The sequence below is a fragment of the Octopus bimaculoides genome, chromosome 25, assembly GCF_046866305.1.
Source record: "Octopus bimaculoides isolate indiv1 chromosome 25, ASM4686630v1, whole genome shotgun sequence".
NCBI lineage: Eukaryota > Metazoa > Mollusca > Cephalopoda > Octopoda > Octopodidae > Octopus > Octopus bimaculoides.
The window spans coordinates 34,300,403-34,319,290 of record NC_142952.1 but is presented as its reverse complement, the minus strand read 5'-3'; the positions used below and the strand labels follow the sequence as shown (position 1 = coordinate 34,319,290).

General features: G+C 37.8%; 3 protein-coding genes across 5 annotated transcripts in view; 1 reads left to right on the top strand and 2 right to left on the bottom strand.

Annotated features, from left to right (window-relative positions):
- Nucleotides 1-1,924, bottom strand: part of LOC128250729 (sperm-associated antigen 8-like) — a 4,684-nt gene extending 2,760 nt beyond the window's left edge. The window contains exons 1-3 of the mRNA XM_089342047.1: nt 1,744-1,924; nt 1,046-1,214; nt 246-291 (exon numbers count right to left, since the gene is read on the bottom strand). Coding sequence (XP_089198173.1) covers nt 246-291; nt 1,046-1,214; nt 1,744-1,824 — 296 coding nt within the window. The 5' untranslated portion in view covers nt 1,825-1,924. The remainder of the gene's footprint in view (nt 1-245; nt 292-1,045; nt 1,215-1,743) is intronic.
- On the top strand, nt 639-18,412 carry LOC106873720 (uncharacterized). 2 transcript variants are annotated; one of them, XM_014921210.3, is made up of 9 exons: nt 639-716; nt 4,567-4,746; nt 5,871-5,931; nt 6,740-6,812; nt 8,355-8,443; nt 9,009-9,100; nt 10,065-10,247; nt 11,582-11,673; nt 12,901-18,412. In XM_014921210.3, the coding sequence occupies exons 1-9, from the start codon at nt 703-705 to the stop codon at nt 13,017-13,019; spliced, it is 903 nt and encodes a 300-aa protein (XP_014776696.1). In that variant the 5' UTR covers nt 639-702; the 3' UTR covers nt 13,020-18,412. The 2 variants fall into 2 exon arrangements, with proteins under 2 accessions (XP_014776696.1, XP_014776687.1); XM_014921201.3 differs by lacking the exon at nt 639-716 and adding an exon at nt 2,421-3,071.
- The window catches only part of LOC106873732 (transaldolase), an 18,114-nt gene continuing 13,302 nt past the window's right edge, over nt 14,077-18,888 (bottom strand). The window contains exons 9-10 of one of the 2 annotated variants that reach the window (XM_089342045.1): nt 18,576-18,729; nt 14,077-15,765 (exon numbers count right to left, since the gene is read on the bottom strand). In XM_089342045.1, the coding sequence (XP_089198171.1) occupies nt 15,399-15,765; nt 18,576-18,729 (521 nt within the window). In that variant the 3' untranslated portion in view covers nt 14,077-15,398. Of the gene's footprint in view, nt 15,766-18,403; nt 18,730-18,888 lie in introns of those variants that run through there. The other variant, XM_089342046.1, reaches the window with a different exon arrangement.

Sequence of the window (18,888 nt, the reverse complement as noted above, 5' to 3'; positions counted from 1 at the left end):
ATGGACGCATCCTTGCGACAACAAGGCCAGCGATTTCGGCCAGCACAAGGCCAATAAACTTTTAAAGAGAATTGTTTAGTCAACTTTATTTTATAGCAGGAATCATCATAAGCTGACATGAGCGTTAAACAACGACAACAAGGGGCCTCCCAGACCTGAACGTAAACCCTTATTTCCTTGGAAATGGAAATTACTTGATTCCCCAAAAGCAAAAGAGAAAACTTCTGTTGTTTTCCCTTACTTACTGCGCTTCCTTTGACATCATTTTTTCAAGCAGTTCTCTTCTCACACCTACAAGAAGTAGATCGATAGATAGATCGATAGATAGATCGATAGATAGATAGATAGATAGATAGATAGATAGATAGATAGATAGATAGATAGATAGAATCATAATTAAGGGTACTGAGAAACAGTACCTACATGCTAGAGATAGACGTCAAATGACCCTAAAAACCACTTCAAATTACACTCCATCAGCACAAGACTGAAAGCGAGTTTTTACCACATACTGACCACTGATAAGATCATTAATTGTTTTTATCCTTAATTACGTATGCATATATATATTTATTTATTGACTCCGATCCTGATATTTACTGCGGTATTATCTTATTCAAATACGCACATGGTTGGGATGGATAATCGGATTTACCTCGTATATACGTGTGTATATATGTATGTATTAGTATATATATACGCATGTATTTGTATGGGTATGTATATTTATTTACATTTATGTACTTTTAGTATATTCTACTGATGACAGTAATAATAATAATAGTATTACTAAACTAGAAATCGGACGATCTGGAATTAACCTCAAAAGATATTTTTACCAAATCTCTTTTATTCATTTCCTCGCTTTCAGCTTTGTGCTCATGGAGTGTAACTTGAGCCTCGAAAAGTGCTCTCTCTGGTAAACTGTGCACATCCCTCGAGTGTAAAAATACCTGGATGTCCGCAATCAAATGACTAAAACACGTATAAGATTAAATGTGTTTGTGTGTGTGTGTGTTTGAGCGAGTGGGGGCAGCATAGTTACCTTGCTCCCTAAAGTTCGGTACATTGGGCGTTTTGTAGGTGCCTCGGAAAGTGCTCTCTCTGGAAAACTGTGCGCATCCCTCGAGTGTAAAAATACCCGGATGTCCGTAACGTAATTCATCAATACCAGACGGTAAGATGTTCTCATCTTTTAACTCTAAGACTCTTCTCTGAAAGAAGAAAACAAGAAAGAGAAAGAGAGGGAAAGAATGAGAGAGAGAGAGAGAGAGAGAGAGAGAGAGAATGAGGGAGAGAAATTGAGAACAAAACAAGAAATATTTGGAAGAATCCATTCCTCTCCGTCTTCATTTTGTTTCATTTCAACGAATAATTATTTCACTTATATATACTGACCAATAATCTCCACATGGACATACATACATACATACATACATACATACATAAATACATGTAATAAATAAATGAATATATATATATACATATATATATATATATATATATATATATATATATATATATATATATATATATATGTGTGTGTGTGTGTGTGTGTGTGTGTGTGTGTGTGTGTGTGTGTGTGTGTGTGTGTGTGTACTTAGGTGCAACTGGAATTTTTTCAAAACGGCGGGATGGTCACAGTTGGAGTTCCCTTGGTTTATAACTCTATTCAGTAGGCTCTTACCTGAGGACTAATCAATAACGGCACAGAACAGACAGACAGACAGACAGACACCTCACCTCTTCGAACCAGTTTTTCATGAGACATTTGCTCCGAGACTCGGCCACTTCGACGGCAGGCTTTAAAGGAATGGTATCCATATTCTGCAGAGTTTTTGGTAAAGAATCCTTACACACTCATTAACCGACTGGCTGGCTCTGATCGTGACTGGCTGTTTGTTTAGCTGTTGTCATAGTTACCTCTAATCACGACCTCTGGCGGCCGGTTTTGCTTGATTGTTTTCTGTTGGATCTTCTGCGCGCGGTCAGCCATGTTTTGTGAATGTATCTTTCTCTCTCTCTCTCTCTCTTTCTCAATACATTTTTCAAGAGAATGAAATGAATGAAGGAACGAAGGAGTTTTTGAATGAATATACTCACCGGATGACAAGTGGTGTAAGACAAACACGCGCACACAGACACACATACACATGTGTGTGCGTGCGTGTATGCATCTATGCATGTAGTTATGTACGGACGTGTATACGTATGTATGTCTCACCTGTCTTGGAGAGGAATAACTCTTAAGAGTTACCTTTCAGTCCCTCTGGCTTGACAAAAAATTTGAAAAATTAAAGAAAATCGAAAGCGTCCCATTGAAGCAAAGAAAAGCATCTTTTTTCTTAACTTTTTTTTAATTTGTTTTCATGGGAGATAACTCTTCCAACAAACTTTGCTGGGTTGTCTTTCTTAGATTTGTTTACCACGGAAATATTCCTTTCTACGAGGCCAGCAATTTGAAGACTACAGATCCAATTTATCACTGCAACTGTAAATATCTGTTAAACTTTCCAGAAGTTTATCATTTAAATATATATGAGCATGACTAGATATGCAACTGCATAATTTGTCTGTGTTAACTACATCTCAAAGATGGAGCCTTGTATCTTTGTTAGAAACTGGTTCCCTCCCCAGTGGAAGACTTATAATAATTTAGAAATAGAAGAGATATACATACATATTTGCTAAGTGTCAAGAACGAAACTCTCAGCCTTCAATTCCCTGTAACATCTGCCAATTATTAATAATGATAGATAGATAGATAGATAGATAGATAGATAGATAGATAGATAGATAGATAGATAGATAGATAGACAGACAGACAGACAGACAGACAGACAGACAGACAGACAGATAGTGAGATAGACAGATAGATAGATAGATAGATAGATAGATAGATAGAAAGATAACTTTCTTTATATGGTGTTCGGCTGAAGGCCCGACTGCTGTAGTTGAACATCAACACCAACAACCAAAACATCGATTCAGCAGTAAAACCTTATTCTTTCAAAGATGACAGCCAAAAGCAAAATATTTGGCGGGATCCAAGATTTTCCGTTCGATACAAAGTACGTGATTAATATTCATTGATATGTTTAATGCTTGATAATTTTTATCGATAAAATGATTCTAACAAAATCTGTGCTTCTTTAGAACGTCTTTTTGTTGTTGTTGTTGTTGTCTGGTTTTAATTTCTTGGAACCTTGATTTCGTCAACAAACATTTTCTAAATGTTTTCAGAAACACAGAAAGCATTTTATTTTGTTCTCTCTCTCTCTCTCTCTTTTACTTGTTTCAGTCATTTGACTGCGGCCATGATGGAGCACCGCCTTTAGTCGAGTTAATCGACCCCAGGACTTATTCTTTGTAAGCCTAGTACTTATTCTATCGGTGCCTTTGTTGCCGAACCGCTAAGTTACGGGGACGTAAACACTAGCATCGGTTGTCAATCGATGGGGGGGGGGGACAAACACAGATACACAAACATATACACACACATATATGATGGGCTTCTTTCAGTTTCCGTCTACCAAATCCACTCAAGGCTTTGGTCGGCCCCAGGGAATAGTAGAAGACACTTGCCCAAGGTGCCACTTGGTGAGACTAAACCCGGAACCATGTGGTTGGTAAGCAAGCTACTTACCACACAGCCACTCCTGCGCCTTATTTTTAATTTACATGATTTTGGGAGAGTTTTTTTTTTTTGTATATCATGGCTGTCTGGTGAGAGGTTTGCTTCCCATCCACATCTACAAATATACCTTGGACTACGTAGATTCCGAGGACATAGGAATTTGGGGGGAATTTTGGAGAACTGTTCCCTACTCGGCGGGGTGTTTCGGAACAAGTCGTCAATATTTGTTTCTTTTTCTCCGTTTGTACATTTGTAGATTTCCACTGAAGCAACAAAAAGGCAATGAAAGCAGATGAAGCCCTCACCAGAAAACTCGTTATGCTAAAAATAACAGCTGAAGGTCTCAGCAAAATGCAGTAGAAAGTCTTGCCTAAGATTTAGAGGGAGGATGATTCTTTGACATGTGTCACCCAGGCCTATCTATATACGGAGATGCCCAGATGTCATGCAGACTAGTCTCTCTTGCCTAAGGGTTACAAGGTTCTTTATCTCAAGGATAAGCTTGGAGAAAACAGAAGATTAGCAGAGGAAACTCCAAATAAATTGGCAGAGGGCAACAGGAAACTCCTGCTCTGTCTTTTCCAAGAAAAATCATGAATGTTCAGACTTTTGCATGGAGATCCATGATTACAGATGTCTATAGAAATGGCACATGAAAAGAGACTGCATTATATTAAATATACGGTCCATAGTATTTACGAAAGGCAGTTTCCAAGACAGGTGAATAGAATATAAATGAGTAACAGTAGAGGTACAGGTATTGATCCATTACAGCAGTTTCTAACGATTCCTTTAATGTCTTCATTAATCAATTAAAGGGGTCGTTAGAAACGGCTGTGAAGGACTGACATCTGTACCTCTACCGTTACTCATTTGTATATATGTGTATATATATGATATATATATATATCTATTGTTCTCGTTTTCAGATTCAATGTAGAAGATGCAATGACTATGAAGTTTGAGGATAAGACAGAGAAAGAACTTGCCGCCTTGAAGCAGAGTTTCCTTGAGCTTCTTCAAGACCAAAAGGCCATGCTGTACCATCTTCAGTCTGAAGAAGACTACATAAAACAGCTCAACGAATTCCATGATCAGATTCATACAAAGTAAGGTTTCTAGCTTATTGTTGTTGTTGTTGTTAAGGTAGCAAGCTGGCAGAATCATTAGAATGTTGAACAAAATGCTTAGCAGCATTTTTTTCTGGTTCTTTATATCCTGAGTCAACTTTACCTTTCATTCTTTTGGCAGTCAGTAAAATACTAAGCAAATATTGGAATCGATGTAATAGCCAAAACCCCTTTTGCTCCAAAACATTTCTGGTCTTGTGCCAAAATTAGAATTTTTAATATATTGTTAATATTCCAGTTCTATATTTAAGAGATGAGGAATTATGTACATTATTTACATTATTTACATTTGACGGATATTTGTCCTCATCTTGTTTGTTGTTAACACAATATTTTGGCTGATATACCCTCCAGCCTTAATCAGGTGTCTTGGGGAAATTTCAAACCTGGGTTCTCATTCCTAAGGTATTTTTCGATGTTATTATTATTATTATTATTCAGGCAGGGCATATGGCGTAGTGGTTAAGAGCGCGAGCTACTAACCCCAAGATTCTGAGTTCGATTCCAGGCAGTGACCTGAATAATAATAATAATGATATCAAAAAATACCTTAGGAATGAGAACCCAGGTTCAAAATTTCCCCAAGACACTTGATGAAGGCTGGAGGGTATATCAGCCGAAACGTTGTGTTAACAACAAAGAAGACGAGGACAAATATCCATCAAATGTAAATAATTGTTAATATTGAACTCGGAACGTAACGGCAGATGAAATACCGCCAAGTATTTCGCCCAGCACCCTAACGACTCTGCCAGCTCATCATTATCATCATCATTCTGTCCCTTTTTCCATGCTCGAATCTCAGGTGGAATTCATTAAGACAGATTTTCTATAGCCCAATGCCTTTTCTGTCACCAATTACATCATTTACGCAATTATCCAATAACATCCCCCCACACACACCCACACACCTACCTTTTTTAAGACTGTTATGATGGCCAGCAATAAATTTGACTGTTATTTCTAGCAAGCCATGTGACTATATAAGAAAGACCTTCCTCGTCAATTTCTCAAGACTTCCTCAATAATTCTTGTCACCAATTCAAAGAAGTTTTGTTGTTGATGCATTTTATTAAATATTGTTGGTTGCTGTGATGTTTCAGGACCGAAGTAGAGACTTTAAATGAAGAGGAAGAGAAAATTCTATCAGAATTGAAAGAAGATGTAAGTATTATCGAAATTGTGATGTTGTAAGACAAAACTCTGTAGAAATGGTTTTGGTGCCATTTATTTACCATCAACGATTCAAGCCTGGCTTGTTTCATTTCATCTCTCTCTCTCTCTATCTATCTCCCTATATTTCTGTGCACATGTGTGTGTTTGTCTCCAGCACGAAAAATTAGTCACCAAAACAGGATGACTGACCAGTCAGCCATGCCAAACCATTGACGTCGAAACAGCCGCACGCAGTTGTCTCATTCTAGTAAAACTAATGTCGCTGGTTAATCGGTAGAAACATCTTTGTAATCTCCATGTCTCTGAGTTCTAACCTTCTATAATCTACTTTAATCAGCTTATATAACACATCATGCCTCCTTCGTTTGCAAAAATGCCAAAGGGTATTTTTGTTGTATTTTCTATATTATTCATTAGTCTTCTTACTTTAAAAGTTTTGTTAGTTTTATGGATGGATAATGGAGATGTTGCTCCAATCACTGCATCTGACATTGAAGGCCTACCACCTTCAGCTGCATCCCAAAGGCCCCCGCCTTCCACTGTGAAGGGAGCTGGCTTTGGTTGCTTTGGTTGCTGGCTTTGCTGGGTGGATGGGGCTTACCCCCCCCCCCCCCTTGTAAACATAAGGACGAAGGAAATGTGTCAAGGCTGACAAGAAGCGGTGCAGCTTCCTAGGGCTAAATAGCAGTAGTATTCTTCCCTTTCATGGGACTGTCACAATTAAGTTGACAACATACCACCACTATTTATGTTTTGTTGTGTTTTCTTGTTACCTGTTGTTCCTCTCCACCTCCAGATAATGAAATGCTACGAGACAACTGGAATTGGAGTGGATTTCAAACTGCAAGCCTACATCATTAAAAGCATAGGTAAGTGTCACCAGAAGATTCAAAGAATATGTAGATGGGATGGGTGTGGAATTTGCAATTTCTAGAGCCCCCTGCTACAAACTGTCATCAACTCTTGGTTTTGTTGAGCTTGCTATCTTGCAACAAAAGTCAGAGGTACCACTACATATATATATATATATAATTTAGAGAAAAGAACCCAAGTTCATGAACTCTTCCATGAAAATCCGCAGTCACATATAGAAAATTTAATTTTAATTTTTGATAAATTGAATTTAATTGAGTTTTTACCTGTAAATTTGGATTTTTATCCATGATATTATTATATATATATATATATATATATATATACACACACACACATATACATATATAGATAGATAGATAGAAAATTCAGCTAAAAAGTACTCCATCTGGTGAGAGATAAATATGATTTATTTAAAGGACACAATATATGTATTAAAGTGCTACAAATAATTTTATTTATTGAGAAAACTCAGACATATTCTTCAGGCACAAACCATATGTCATAGCAAACTAAAAAAAAAATTGAATAAGAGAAGAAACAAGGAATAACTGGGAAGGCAATATATACTGGACGGGGAACGAGAAACAAAAGCACCAAAACTAAAATGTTTAAAAAAAAAAAAAAGGTAAAAGAGTTATCTCCCGTAGACCTTAAATGGTAAGGCCGGAAAGATATCAAGTTAGTATATATTATTCTTAAGACTAATATTGACAGTGACTTCGAAGTTTCGAACAGTTAAGTAATGTATTACAACATCCGATAATCTGATCGATCACATGATCAAGTGGTGTGTGTGTGCATGGTCACTTCCTATGTAATTGCTGATGTCTATAAAATAGATATAAACTCATATATGTATTTATAATGAACTGTAAACATATATATATATATATATATATATCTCACACACGTGTACATATAACATCATCATCATCATTTAACGTCTGTTTTCCATGCTGGCATGGGTTAGATGGTTTGATTGAAACTTGTAAGTTGGAAGGCAGCACTGGGTTCCAATCTGATTTGGCATGGTTCCTACGGTTGGATGCCCTTCCTAACACTAACCACTTCAAGAGCATAATGGGTGATTTTTTATGTGCCCCCAGAACATACATAGGTGCAGGAGTGGCTGTGTGGTAAGTAGCTTACTTATCAACCACATGGTCCCAGGTTCAGTCCCACTGCGTGGCATCTTTGGCAAGTGTCTTCTTCTATAGCCTCAGGCCGACCAAAGCCTTGTGAGTGGATTTGGTAGACGAAAACTGAAAGAAGTCCATCGTGTGTATATATATATATATATGTGTGTGTGTGTGTGTGTGTTTGTCTCACCAACATTGCTTGACAACCGATGCCAACATGTTTACGTCACTGTAACTTAGCAGTTTCGCAAAAGAGACCGATAGAATAAGTACAACGCTTACAAAGAATAAGTCCCGGGTTCAATTTGTTCAACTAAAGGCGGTGCTCCAGCATGGCCACAGTCAAATGGCTGAAACAAATAAAAGAATATATATATATATCCTATATAATTGCAGATGTGTACCACATAGTGAAACATTATAAACTCCTTATGCTGTGTACGTCAATGGAGGTGAAAATCATTGTAGATCTAATGATTGATATGGTGAGTCACTACATCCATCTCTCATCTTTTTCTCTGTTACAGCTAATATATATATATATATATATATATATATATATATATATATATATATATATATACACTTTCTTCAATTCCTTTATATATCTATCTAATTATTATATATGTATATAAATACATACATCAAGATAGTAAATTGAGAAAAACATTTTGTATTATTTATTCACCATTACACACGTTTCATATGCTAATGGGAGTTACAAAATTGTACATATAATAGAAAACAAGTAAGACATCTATTAAAATTCTTTAGACAGAGAGCATCAAATAATTTATTTTCCACTATTAGGAATCGAACTCACAACCTCATGATTGTGAACCTGGTGCTCTAACCACTGAGCCCTGTGTCTTCACATACCATTTACCCTTTATATACAAATTCCATCTTGTGTCCTTCCTTGTTCAAGACTAGAATGTGCAATTAGGAGGTGGTGGGGGGCAAGAGATTCGACTGTTATTTCTAGGAAGCTGAATGACCACCCAAGCACTGGTTTTATTTTACATGTCTGTATTTGTGTTGCTGTTGCAGAGAGACATGAAGCTGAACTACCAAGTGGAGAAGCTGCAAATGAAATTGAAGGACAAGACCATTTCTGCTGCACTTAAAGATACATTGGCTGAGTAAGTGGTTTTGGGGTTGATTTAAGGGGTGGTGGGGTCAGCAGTGGGCCAGCACTGAAAGCAGACAGTGCCTGGCATGAGGTCCTAAAATTGGACAATGGCCAGTAGAATGTATTGAAAATGGATACTAGATAGCAGAGTGGACTCTGGTCAGCAGAGTGGTCAGTATGTAAGCAGTGGCTGATAGCATGTCATGAAAATAGGCAGTGTTGGCCAAGTGTCCTGAAAGTGGACAGTGGCTGCTAGTGTATCGTGAGGTTAGACAGTATTAACAGCATGTTGTCAAAGTGGATCCTGGATATGTGCCACCCACACAGGAGCCAGTCCGGCACTGGCAACAACCACACTCAAATGGTGCTTTTCTCTTATTTGATTAAATTCTTCATTTTTTTCAAAAATTAATTGAAACAAAGGCTGTGTATTTCCTCAGAAAAATAGTTGCAAAATGGTTCGTAAAATATTTAGAACTTTTCCAGAGGAGTGACTGTGTGGCAAGAATCTTGCTTCCCAACTACATGGTTCTGGGTTCATACTGTGTTATGAAGCTGTCCACCTTGAGAATAAATTCCTGTTTATTTATTTCTCCAGTGCCAGAGCCATGTAAAAAGCACCAGTGCCATATAAAGAGCTCCCCACGCTGGTGCCACATAAAAAGCACCCAGTACACTCTGTAAAATGGTTGGCATTAGGAAGGGAATCCCAGCCGTAGAAACCTTGCCAAATCAGACAAATGGAGCCTGGTGCAGCCCTTCAGCCTTGCCAGCTCCCGTCAAACCGTCCAACCCATGCCAGCATGGAAAACAGGTGTTGAAGGATAAAGATGTCATTGTTGTCATTATTTCTATATTTAACGATCCTCATTTAATTGACTGCAAACGGTCAATGAGTTCTCTATAAAAACTCAATTTCTAATTCATGTCCTTATGTTTTCTTTTCCTCCCCTCTCCTCTAATTCCATAATTAGATTGGAGAAATCTAAAGATCTCGTTAATGCCGTCCGGTTTCTCTCTTCCTATGGTTGGTTGAGAGATCAAAGAAAAACCATTTTTACCAACCTGGAGCAGTCAGAAGAATTCTCAGAATGTGTAACTTTTCCCCAAACCACGTCTGGTGAAACTATTATCATTTTTGATCCTGATTGGCCAGAGTGAGTATCACCATTATTATTATTATCGTTTATGGTTTCTTTTCATAGTGGAGGCACAATGGCCCAGTGGTTAGGGCAGCAGACTCACGGTCATAGGATCGCGGTTTCGATTCCCAGACCAGGCGTTGTAAATGTTTATTGAGCGAAAACACCTAAAGCTCCACGAGGCTCCGGTAGGAGATGGTGGCGAACCCTGCTGTACTCTTCCACCACAACTTTCTCTCACTTTTACTTCCTGTTTTTGTTGTGCCTGTATTTCAAAGGGTCAGCCTTGTCACACTGTGTGTCACGCTGAATCTCCCCGAGAACTACGTTAAGGGTAGACGTGTCTGTGGAGTGCTCAGCCACTTGCACGTTAATTTCACGAGCAGGCTGTTCCATTGATCGGATCAACTGGAACCCTCAACGTCGTAAGCGACGGAGTGCCAACAACAACAACAACATGGTTTCTTTTCATTATAACTTTATTTCAGCTGCCTTAGTGCCCTCATCCTTTGCCCTTGTGGCAAATAAATGAAATCATTATCGTTATTGGTGGCAAGCTGGCAGAATCGTTAGCCCACTGGGCAAAATGCTTAGCAGTATTTCACCCGCCACTACGTTCTGAGTTCAAATTCCGCCAAGGTTGACTTTGCCTTGTGTCCTTTCGGGGTTGATAAATTAAGTACCAGTTGCATACTGGGGTCGATGTAATCGATTATCCCCCTTCCCCAAAATTTCAGGCTTTGTGCCTATCGTAGAAAGGATTACTATTATTATTATTATTATTATTATTACCTCTGCCTTAGCGAAGGTGGAAGTATCATTTTCAGTCGTGTTTGTTTGTTTGTCCATGGACAAGATATCTCAAGAACTGCTGGATGGGTTCGGATGAAACTTTCAGGGATCTTTGGCCTCGTGACTGACACAAGCTGGTTAGATTTTAGGATCGATCCGGTACCGGACAAGGATTCTGGATTATTTTTCTTCTTTTTTAACTTAATTTTTGAGAGTGGTAGTGTTCATTTTTAGTATTCTCGTTTGTGAGAGCAGTCAAGTTTATTTCAGATATTCTCATTTTAAAAATCATCTCTGGCTAATCGTTGAGAGGACGTTGGTGTTACACTTTGGCAAAGGTCTGCGCTCCCTGAGTGATCGTTATTATAGCCTCACCTGTTGGGAGTTTTAATTTGTTATTGTTATGTATATTGTTTACACGCTGTAAAACCTGTTGTATCGTTCTGTTTTTTATGTTGTTGCATGTTATTTAATGTTGTTTTATGTGAGCCCTCATGGCTAATAAAAGAATTGATTGTTATTATTATTATTATTCTGCTGCTTTTGTCTCGATGCAGCATCAAGATCCATGTGAACTGGGTGATACAACAAAACTTTCTGCTCCGAGCTGAGTCCTACCTCTCAGTGTTCTGTAAAGTCTCTCGCTCAAGTAAGTAATCAACATTTCATGTCATCATCATCATCATCATCATCAGCATTGACAAAGAGAGAGAGGCCCTACGCTGTTGCTTGAGCTGCTAAAAATCACTGCCAGATACCTTTCAAATCCTGTTTTTACTACCTTAAAAGGGAGAAGGATATTCAATACATAATGTAGTTCTAGACATTCCCCCACCTCATCCTCAGAATAGATGAGATGGTCGTGGTTGAAAGGAAGGTCTTTGACTGTAGTAGATCTGTTATACATCATCATCATCATCATCATTGCCAACATCATCATCATCATTGCTAGCCTCAGTATTATCACCATCTTGATCTGCTAGAAATAGGACCCAAATCTTTCTGAAATCACACCTTATCGTTCAAAAAGAAAGATGGGATTGTCATGATGAAAATGATTTTGATCATGTGACTTCTCAATCTGGACTGACCTAGGGTTAAATAACAGCAGCAGCAACATTATCATCTCTACCATTTTCAGCCTTCTGTCATTGTAAAAGCCATACAAATTAATCAAATAATCACAAATCATTTTGTCCTTAAGTCTCACGATTCTGCAAATCCACTGAAATGATGATAATAATGATCCTTTCTACTAAAGGCACAAAGCCTGAAAATTGGTAGGAGGGGCTAGTAAAGACAAGCCTCTAGGCATTTTGTCCTGCATGCTAACGACTCTGCCAGCTCACTTTGTTAATAATCATAATAATCCTTTCTACTATAGGCACAAGACTTGGATTTTTGTGGGGAGGGGGCCAGTCGATTAGATCGACCCCAGTGCGTAACTGGTACTTAATTTATCCGACCCCAAAAGGATGAAAGGCAAAGTTGAACTCAGAACGTACCAACAGACGAAATATTGCTTAACAATTCTGCCAGCTCACCACCATTATTAATAATGGTGTCAAATTTAGCCACAAGGGCAGCAGTTTGGTGGGGAGGGGATGAGTCAATTACAATCTACCCCAGTGTTTCACTGGTACTTAATTTATTGACCCCAAAAGGATGAAAGGCAAAGTCGACCTCAGTGGGATTTAAACTCAAAACATAAAGATAGACGAAATGCCGCTAAGCATTTCACCCGGTGATTCTGCCAGCTCACCTCCTTAATAATAATAATGATGTATTGTTCTGCTGTACAATTTCTCTTAAACACATTCTGTGACCAGTTTCTTCTTTTCTATTTGTTCCATGCACCCGTCCACCTCCCTTGTAGAAGAAGCATATTCGAAAGCAGATTTCTTGACCAATCTTCCACAACTCTTCAAACAGTTGCTTCAGAAAGAAGGAGAGGAAGGAGCCTTGAGAAGTCTTATAAAAATGGTAAAAACATGAACCAAGGTAGTTTTGGGTTTCTGTTTTGTTGTTTTTTTGGTTTTACTTTGCTGCAAGAATTGTCCAGAGCATTCAACCATGAATTTACTCAGTTTTGAGTTCCTTTGTACTTTTTTTTTTTTTTGCCTCTAAAAGGATGCATTCCCTCCAAACATCATTGATGATTTCCCATTTACAAAAAGCAACAAAAAAAAAAAAAAAAAAGGTGGGGGTCTTATTGCTCGATTATTGATTATCTGTGTATCAATAGATTTCAGGAGTTAGGAATTAGAAATGATATTTGAAGAGTTTACATTCAAAACCAATTCTATGCATCGGAATGACTTTAAAAACAACATCTTGAATATATCTGATTTTGGTTGGAAGACTAAGATTCGCCTTCTGTCTATAATGGCATCTCTCCCAGTCTGACTGCAAAACATTTCACGTGCATGAAGCAAGCAGCTTGCAGATTGTGTTTTAATGGTTGTCGTGAAATCAACCAAATATGCACTTAAAATCGGTTTTGAAAGTAGGCTCCTCGTTTTATTTCTTCAGATTACTACACAAAATGATAAAAGGCCCTTAACCCCTTTCATACCAACCTGCAAGAACTGCCTCTGGTTCTAGGACCCAAATTTCCTGTTTTAACCCTTTAGCATTTAAACCAACCATATCTGGCCCCAAATATTCTATGTTTTATATTTAAACTGGCCACATCTGGTTTCTTACTCTACAATGTCTTTCTAAAAATAAACAATCACATCTTTGAAAATCTCATAGCTACGGAATAATGCCTAATTACTTTAAAAAAAAAAATTGTGAATAAATTAGCATTACCATTTGACAGAGGAATCTGAATGCTAATGGGTTAAAATGGTTTTGATTTTATGTTCCAAACACCAGTTTAATAACGACAAAATCATGCTATTCTTCATTATTTTCAAAATTCGTTGAGACGAAGGCAGTGTGTATTTCAACAGAAATATGGTAAAAAAAAGGGTTAAAGGGATCTAAGTTAAATCCTTCCACCTAAATTTTACATTATGTCCCAAACATCAAAATAATGACAAAGTTATTTTACTAAATTCTTCACTATTTTCAAAATTAATTGAAACAAAGACAGTGTATTTTAAACAAAATATAGTAACAAAAAAAGAGTGTTTTTTGTTTTTTTTTTTTAGTTATTTTTGAAATTAAATTCACAAGACAAGTCTTTAAGGTATGTTTGTTGGGTGAGTTAAGGGTTATAAAAGACAATGGAATACGTTCCATAGAAAGCTAAATACATTGGAAATTCCTTCAGTTCTTTTGGTACCTTTTATTGCAATTCATTCTGGACGCTTATGACTGTGATAGGATAAATTGTTGTAAGCTCATGACTCACTTTGGGGAGTGGAAACTGAAGGAAGCCTATCATACATAGGATACAGGTATATATAAAGCACAGGTGTGACTGGTTAAGAAACCTGCTTCTCTTCCATTGTGTGGCTTCTTGAGCAAGTGTCGTCCACTATAGCCCCGGGCCAGCCAAAGATTTGTAAGATGAAAACTGAAAGAAGCCCATTGTACATATGTGTGTGCATGTGCCCTTGTCTTGACATCCTGTGATGTAAACAAACATCCCTGTCGTACTAACAATTTTGTTAAGCTCCAGTCTTTGGAAAATCTGTTTGACCAAAAAGAAACCATACTTTGCTCGGAAACAGGCAAGGGTTGCTGACAGGAAGAGCATCCAGCTGTAGTAAATCTCAGTAAACTCTATTTGACCCATGATGATAATGTGTGTGTGTGTCTAAAATGTATGTCTGTGTAATTTAGAAGTTTGCTTCACAACCATGAGATTTCATGTTCGGTCCTGCAGCATGTTATATTGAACAAACATCTCGTACTTCTGCCTCCAAATTACCAAAGTCTTGTCAGTTGGTTTACTGGACAGAAACTGGAAGACGCCAGTCATGTGTGTGTGTGTGATTATATACGGGACTGCTCGTGTCTCTTCCAAGCAGGATCATTTGTTTGCAGTCTATCCTGAAATCCTGTTGGGCCGGTATGCTGTTCATGTTCAATTACCTTACTTAAAAACAGATAATGGGGACAGGAAAGATATCCACCCATAGAAAATCATCCCCACACAAGCATGGAGAGTCGACACTCATGGTTATGATGTTTGTGTGTGTGTGTTTCTTTATATTTGTGTTCTACAAAAGTTTCTTACACAAGCTGTGATGGATGTTGTCCCTTCTGTCAACAAAAAGTCTGCTCATTTTGTGCCTTCACAGACACACAAACTATGAGATACCCTTATTTACAAAAAATAGATAAGGGTCTGCAACAGGAATGGCGCCTGGTTATAAAACGGTGCCTCGATAAGTGTTAGGTTGTCAGATAAATTCATTCCTATTTTTCTATTTTTGGGATCTTAACCATCGAGTGAAGATGGCGAGCAATGCTGTCGTGTGAGCATCCCATTTGCTGGGCCAACTGCCTCGTGGATTGGCGTGGATCTTCATGGATGAGTTGGTGCAATCGTTCTTCATCGAACTGAACGGGTCGGCCAGAGCGTGGAGAGTCTGAGAGATCAAATTTGCCTTCCTTGAAGCGCGCAAACCATTTCTGTGCAGTTCTTTCAGTAATGGTGCCCTCTCCATACACGGCACAGATGTCTCGAGCGGCTTTGGTAGCCTTGGCGCCTTGGTTGAAAGCAAAGAGGAGGAGGTGTCGTAAATGCTCGTTTTTCTCTACGGGGCTCTCCATCGTCGTGTGTCTGAAAAGAAGCAAAAGTTATTCAAATTTCAAAAACGATAAACAGACATTGTAGAGGAAGAATAAATCTTTAAAGGATAAAACCACCATAAAAATATTTTTTTTGTTTAATTCAAATAACATTGGAAAGAAACGAACAAATTTATCTGAGTCTGACCACCTCATATATATCTGTCTTAAGCTCAGTTGTAAACAATAGTTCTTTTTGCTATTTCAAGTAAACCATTAGGTTTTTAAAAATTCCTCAATTCTTGAGAATTACACCACAATTTCTCCACATTTACCTTGTTTCAGTCATTGGTCGGCAGCCAGACTGGTACATCAACTGGCATTTAAAGCAACCATAACCAAACCAAATATCCTACCTGTTTTATGTTCAAACCAGCCAGATCTGACCTCTCCCACCTACCCTACAATGTCATTCTGAAAATAAACCATCACATCTTCTAAATCCCAAAACTACAAAGTAATGCAGGATTAATTCAAAATGATGGGAATGAATAAGGATTAGATTTGACAGTAATCTGAATTTTGAAAAGGTCAAGGGTTTAGTCAAACAGATCAACCCCCAGTATTTATTTTTTGAAGTCTGTCAGTTTTTTTTCTGAACTGCTAAGTTATGGGGACATAAACACACCAACACCAGTTATCAAAGTGGTGATGACAAACACACACACATACAGGCTTCCACACAGTTTCTGTCTACAAAATTCACTCACAAGGCATTGGTTAACCCCAGGGTTATAATAGAAAGACACTTACCCAAGGTGCCACGTAGTGGGACTGAACCTGAAACCACATGGTTGCGATACAAGTTTCTTAACCACGTGGCCATGCCAGTGCCAAAGTTTCTTTCATAAAATTCTGTCGGAAGGCCAAACCCCAAACATGCAATGGCTTGCGGATTTAGGAAATAGAAACAGGATGGAAGCATATGAGATATATATATATAGATATATATGTGTGTGTGTGTGTGTTTGTTCCTGCCACCATTTAACAATTCGTGTTGGTTTGTTTATATCCCTTTAGTGGTTCAGCAAAAGAGATTGATAGAATAAGTTACCAGACTTTAAAAATTAAGTACTGAGGTCGATTGTTCAACTAAACCCCAGAATGGTTGCAATCCAATGATCGAAACAAGTGACACAAAACCTCATACTTCAGGGAAGGGAACAGTCAATTATATTGACTCCAATGCTTCACTCAATATTTATTTTATCTGCCCCAGAAAGGAAAAAACCCAAAATTAACTCTCAAAAGGATTTGAACTCTTAACCATGATAATTTCTTAAGCACAGAGTTACAAATTTAGGGGAAGAAGTTTCTCAATTAAATTAGCTGCGGTTGGACCCGGAGAAAGATGAGCTCTGCCGGGCCTGCATAGACTGCATGTCCAAAGCAGCATGCTATATATCACATCGGCACCTCTAGAGCCCCATGGTATAGAGCAGGTACTCGTTCGTCTTTCTAGGATTAATAAATTCAACCTCAGCATGAATCGAACACTGAATTTAAACTTCAGTATCACCCTCCCAATAATCCCTTATGTAGCACCAGACCTGGAATTTTAGTGACGGAGGGGACTGGTCAGTCTGTACCGTTGACCATTCTGGTAACTGAACGGAACTTTGCTCATCAACCACAGAGGGAAGAAAGGCAAAAGTAACTTTATGGGAAATATACCACAAAGCATTTTGTTTGACGCGCTAACAGGAGGAATTTAATCAGTTACATCGATCCCCAGTACATGACTGGTACTTTATTTTATTGACCCTCAAAGGATGAAAGGCAAAACTGACCTCAGTAAAAAATCGAAATACAGAACATAAACAACCAGAATAAAATGCTGCCACTAAGCATTTTGTCCAATTCTGCCATTTGACCACCTTTTGATAATAATTATAATAATTATTTCAAATGTTTAGCTCAAGGTTAGCAGTTTTGAGAGGTGCAGGTTAAGTCACAGGACATGACTGGTACTTGTTTTATCAATCCAAAAAGGATAAAAGACAGAACCAGCCTTGGTGGTATTTGAACTCAAGAACATAACGAGCCAAAAGAAATACCACTAAGCATTTTATCTAATGCACCAACAATTTTGCTCACCACCTTTATAATAATAATAATAATCCTTTCTACTAATAGGCACAAGGCCTGACACATCGACCCCAGTGCTCAACTGGTGCTTAATTTGTCGACCTTGGCAGAATTTGAACTCAGAACAGTCACACATGAAATGCCACTAAGCATTTTGTCCAGTGTGCTAACGGTTCTGCCATTTGACTACCTTTTGATAATAATTATTTTAAATCTTCACTCAAGGCTAGAAGTTTTGGGAGAAACAAGGTATGGCAAAGCAGGAAGAAATGTCGCTAAGCAGTTTGTGCAACACGCAGACGGTTCTGTTATTTTGCTACCTTGGCAATAATTCTTTCAAATTTTGGCACAAGGCCAGCAATTTTAGGGGAATGGATGTGTTGGCTGTGAAAGGATGAAAAGCAAATTGGACCTCAGCAGAATTTGAACTCAGGACATAAATATTAACAGCTGGATGGAATACTACCAAGCATTTTTTGTCTGATGCACTAACAATTCTACCAGCTCGTCACCTTAATTAATAATCAAATAAAAATTAAAACTTTTATAAATTTCTTTGATATTTTCTTTTATTGCTTCAATTATATAGAGTTTGTTTTGTTGGGTTTTTTTTCATTTTCGTTTTTGTTTTCTTTTGAAATTAAAGATTTTAAAAGACAGAAAAATATTTTGACAGTATCTTTTTGGATGATTGAATTCTTTGAATTGTATTACATCTTATCCTGAAGAATCTTTTCCAATTTGATAGCGTCGGCAGAGAAGCGTCTGATGCCGTCAGCAAGTTTTTCTGTGGCCATTTCATCTTCGTTCATCATAAAGCGGAACGTTTTCTCATCCACCGTGACTTTTTCTAAATCCATGGCTTGTGCTGAAAATTTCAATTAAAAACCAAATGTAGAAAAAAAAAAAAAAATAAATAAAAATCAACAAAACAGCAAAATAATATTCCAAACGCAGACATCTTTCGAGCATTCAGCCTCATGGAGGCAAAGTGGTGGAGCTTCTTTTGAATGTTGGGCCTCACAGA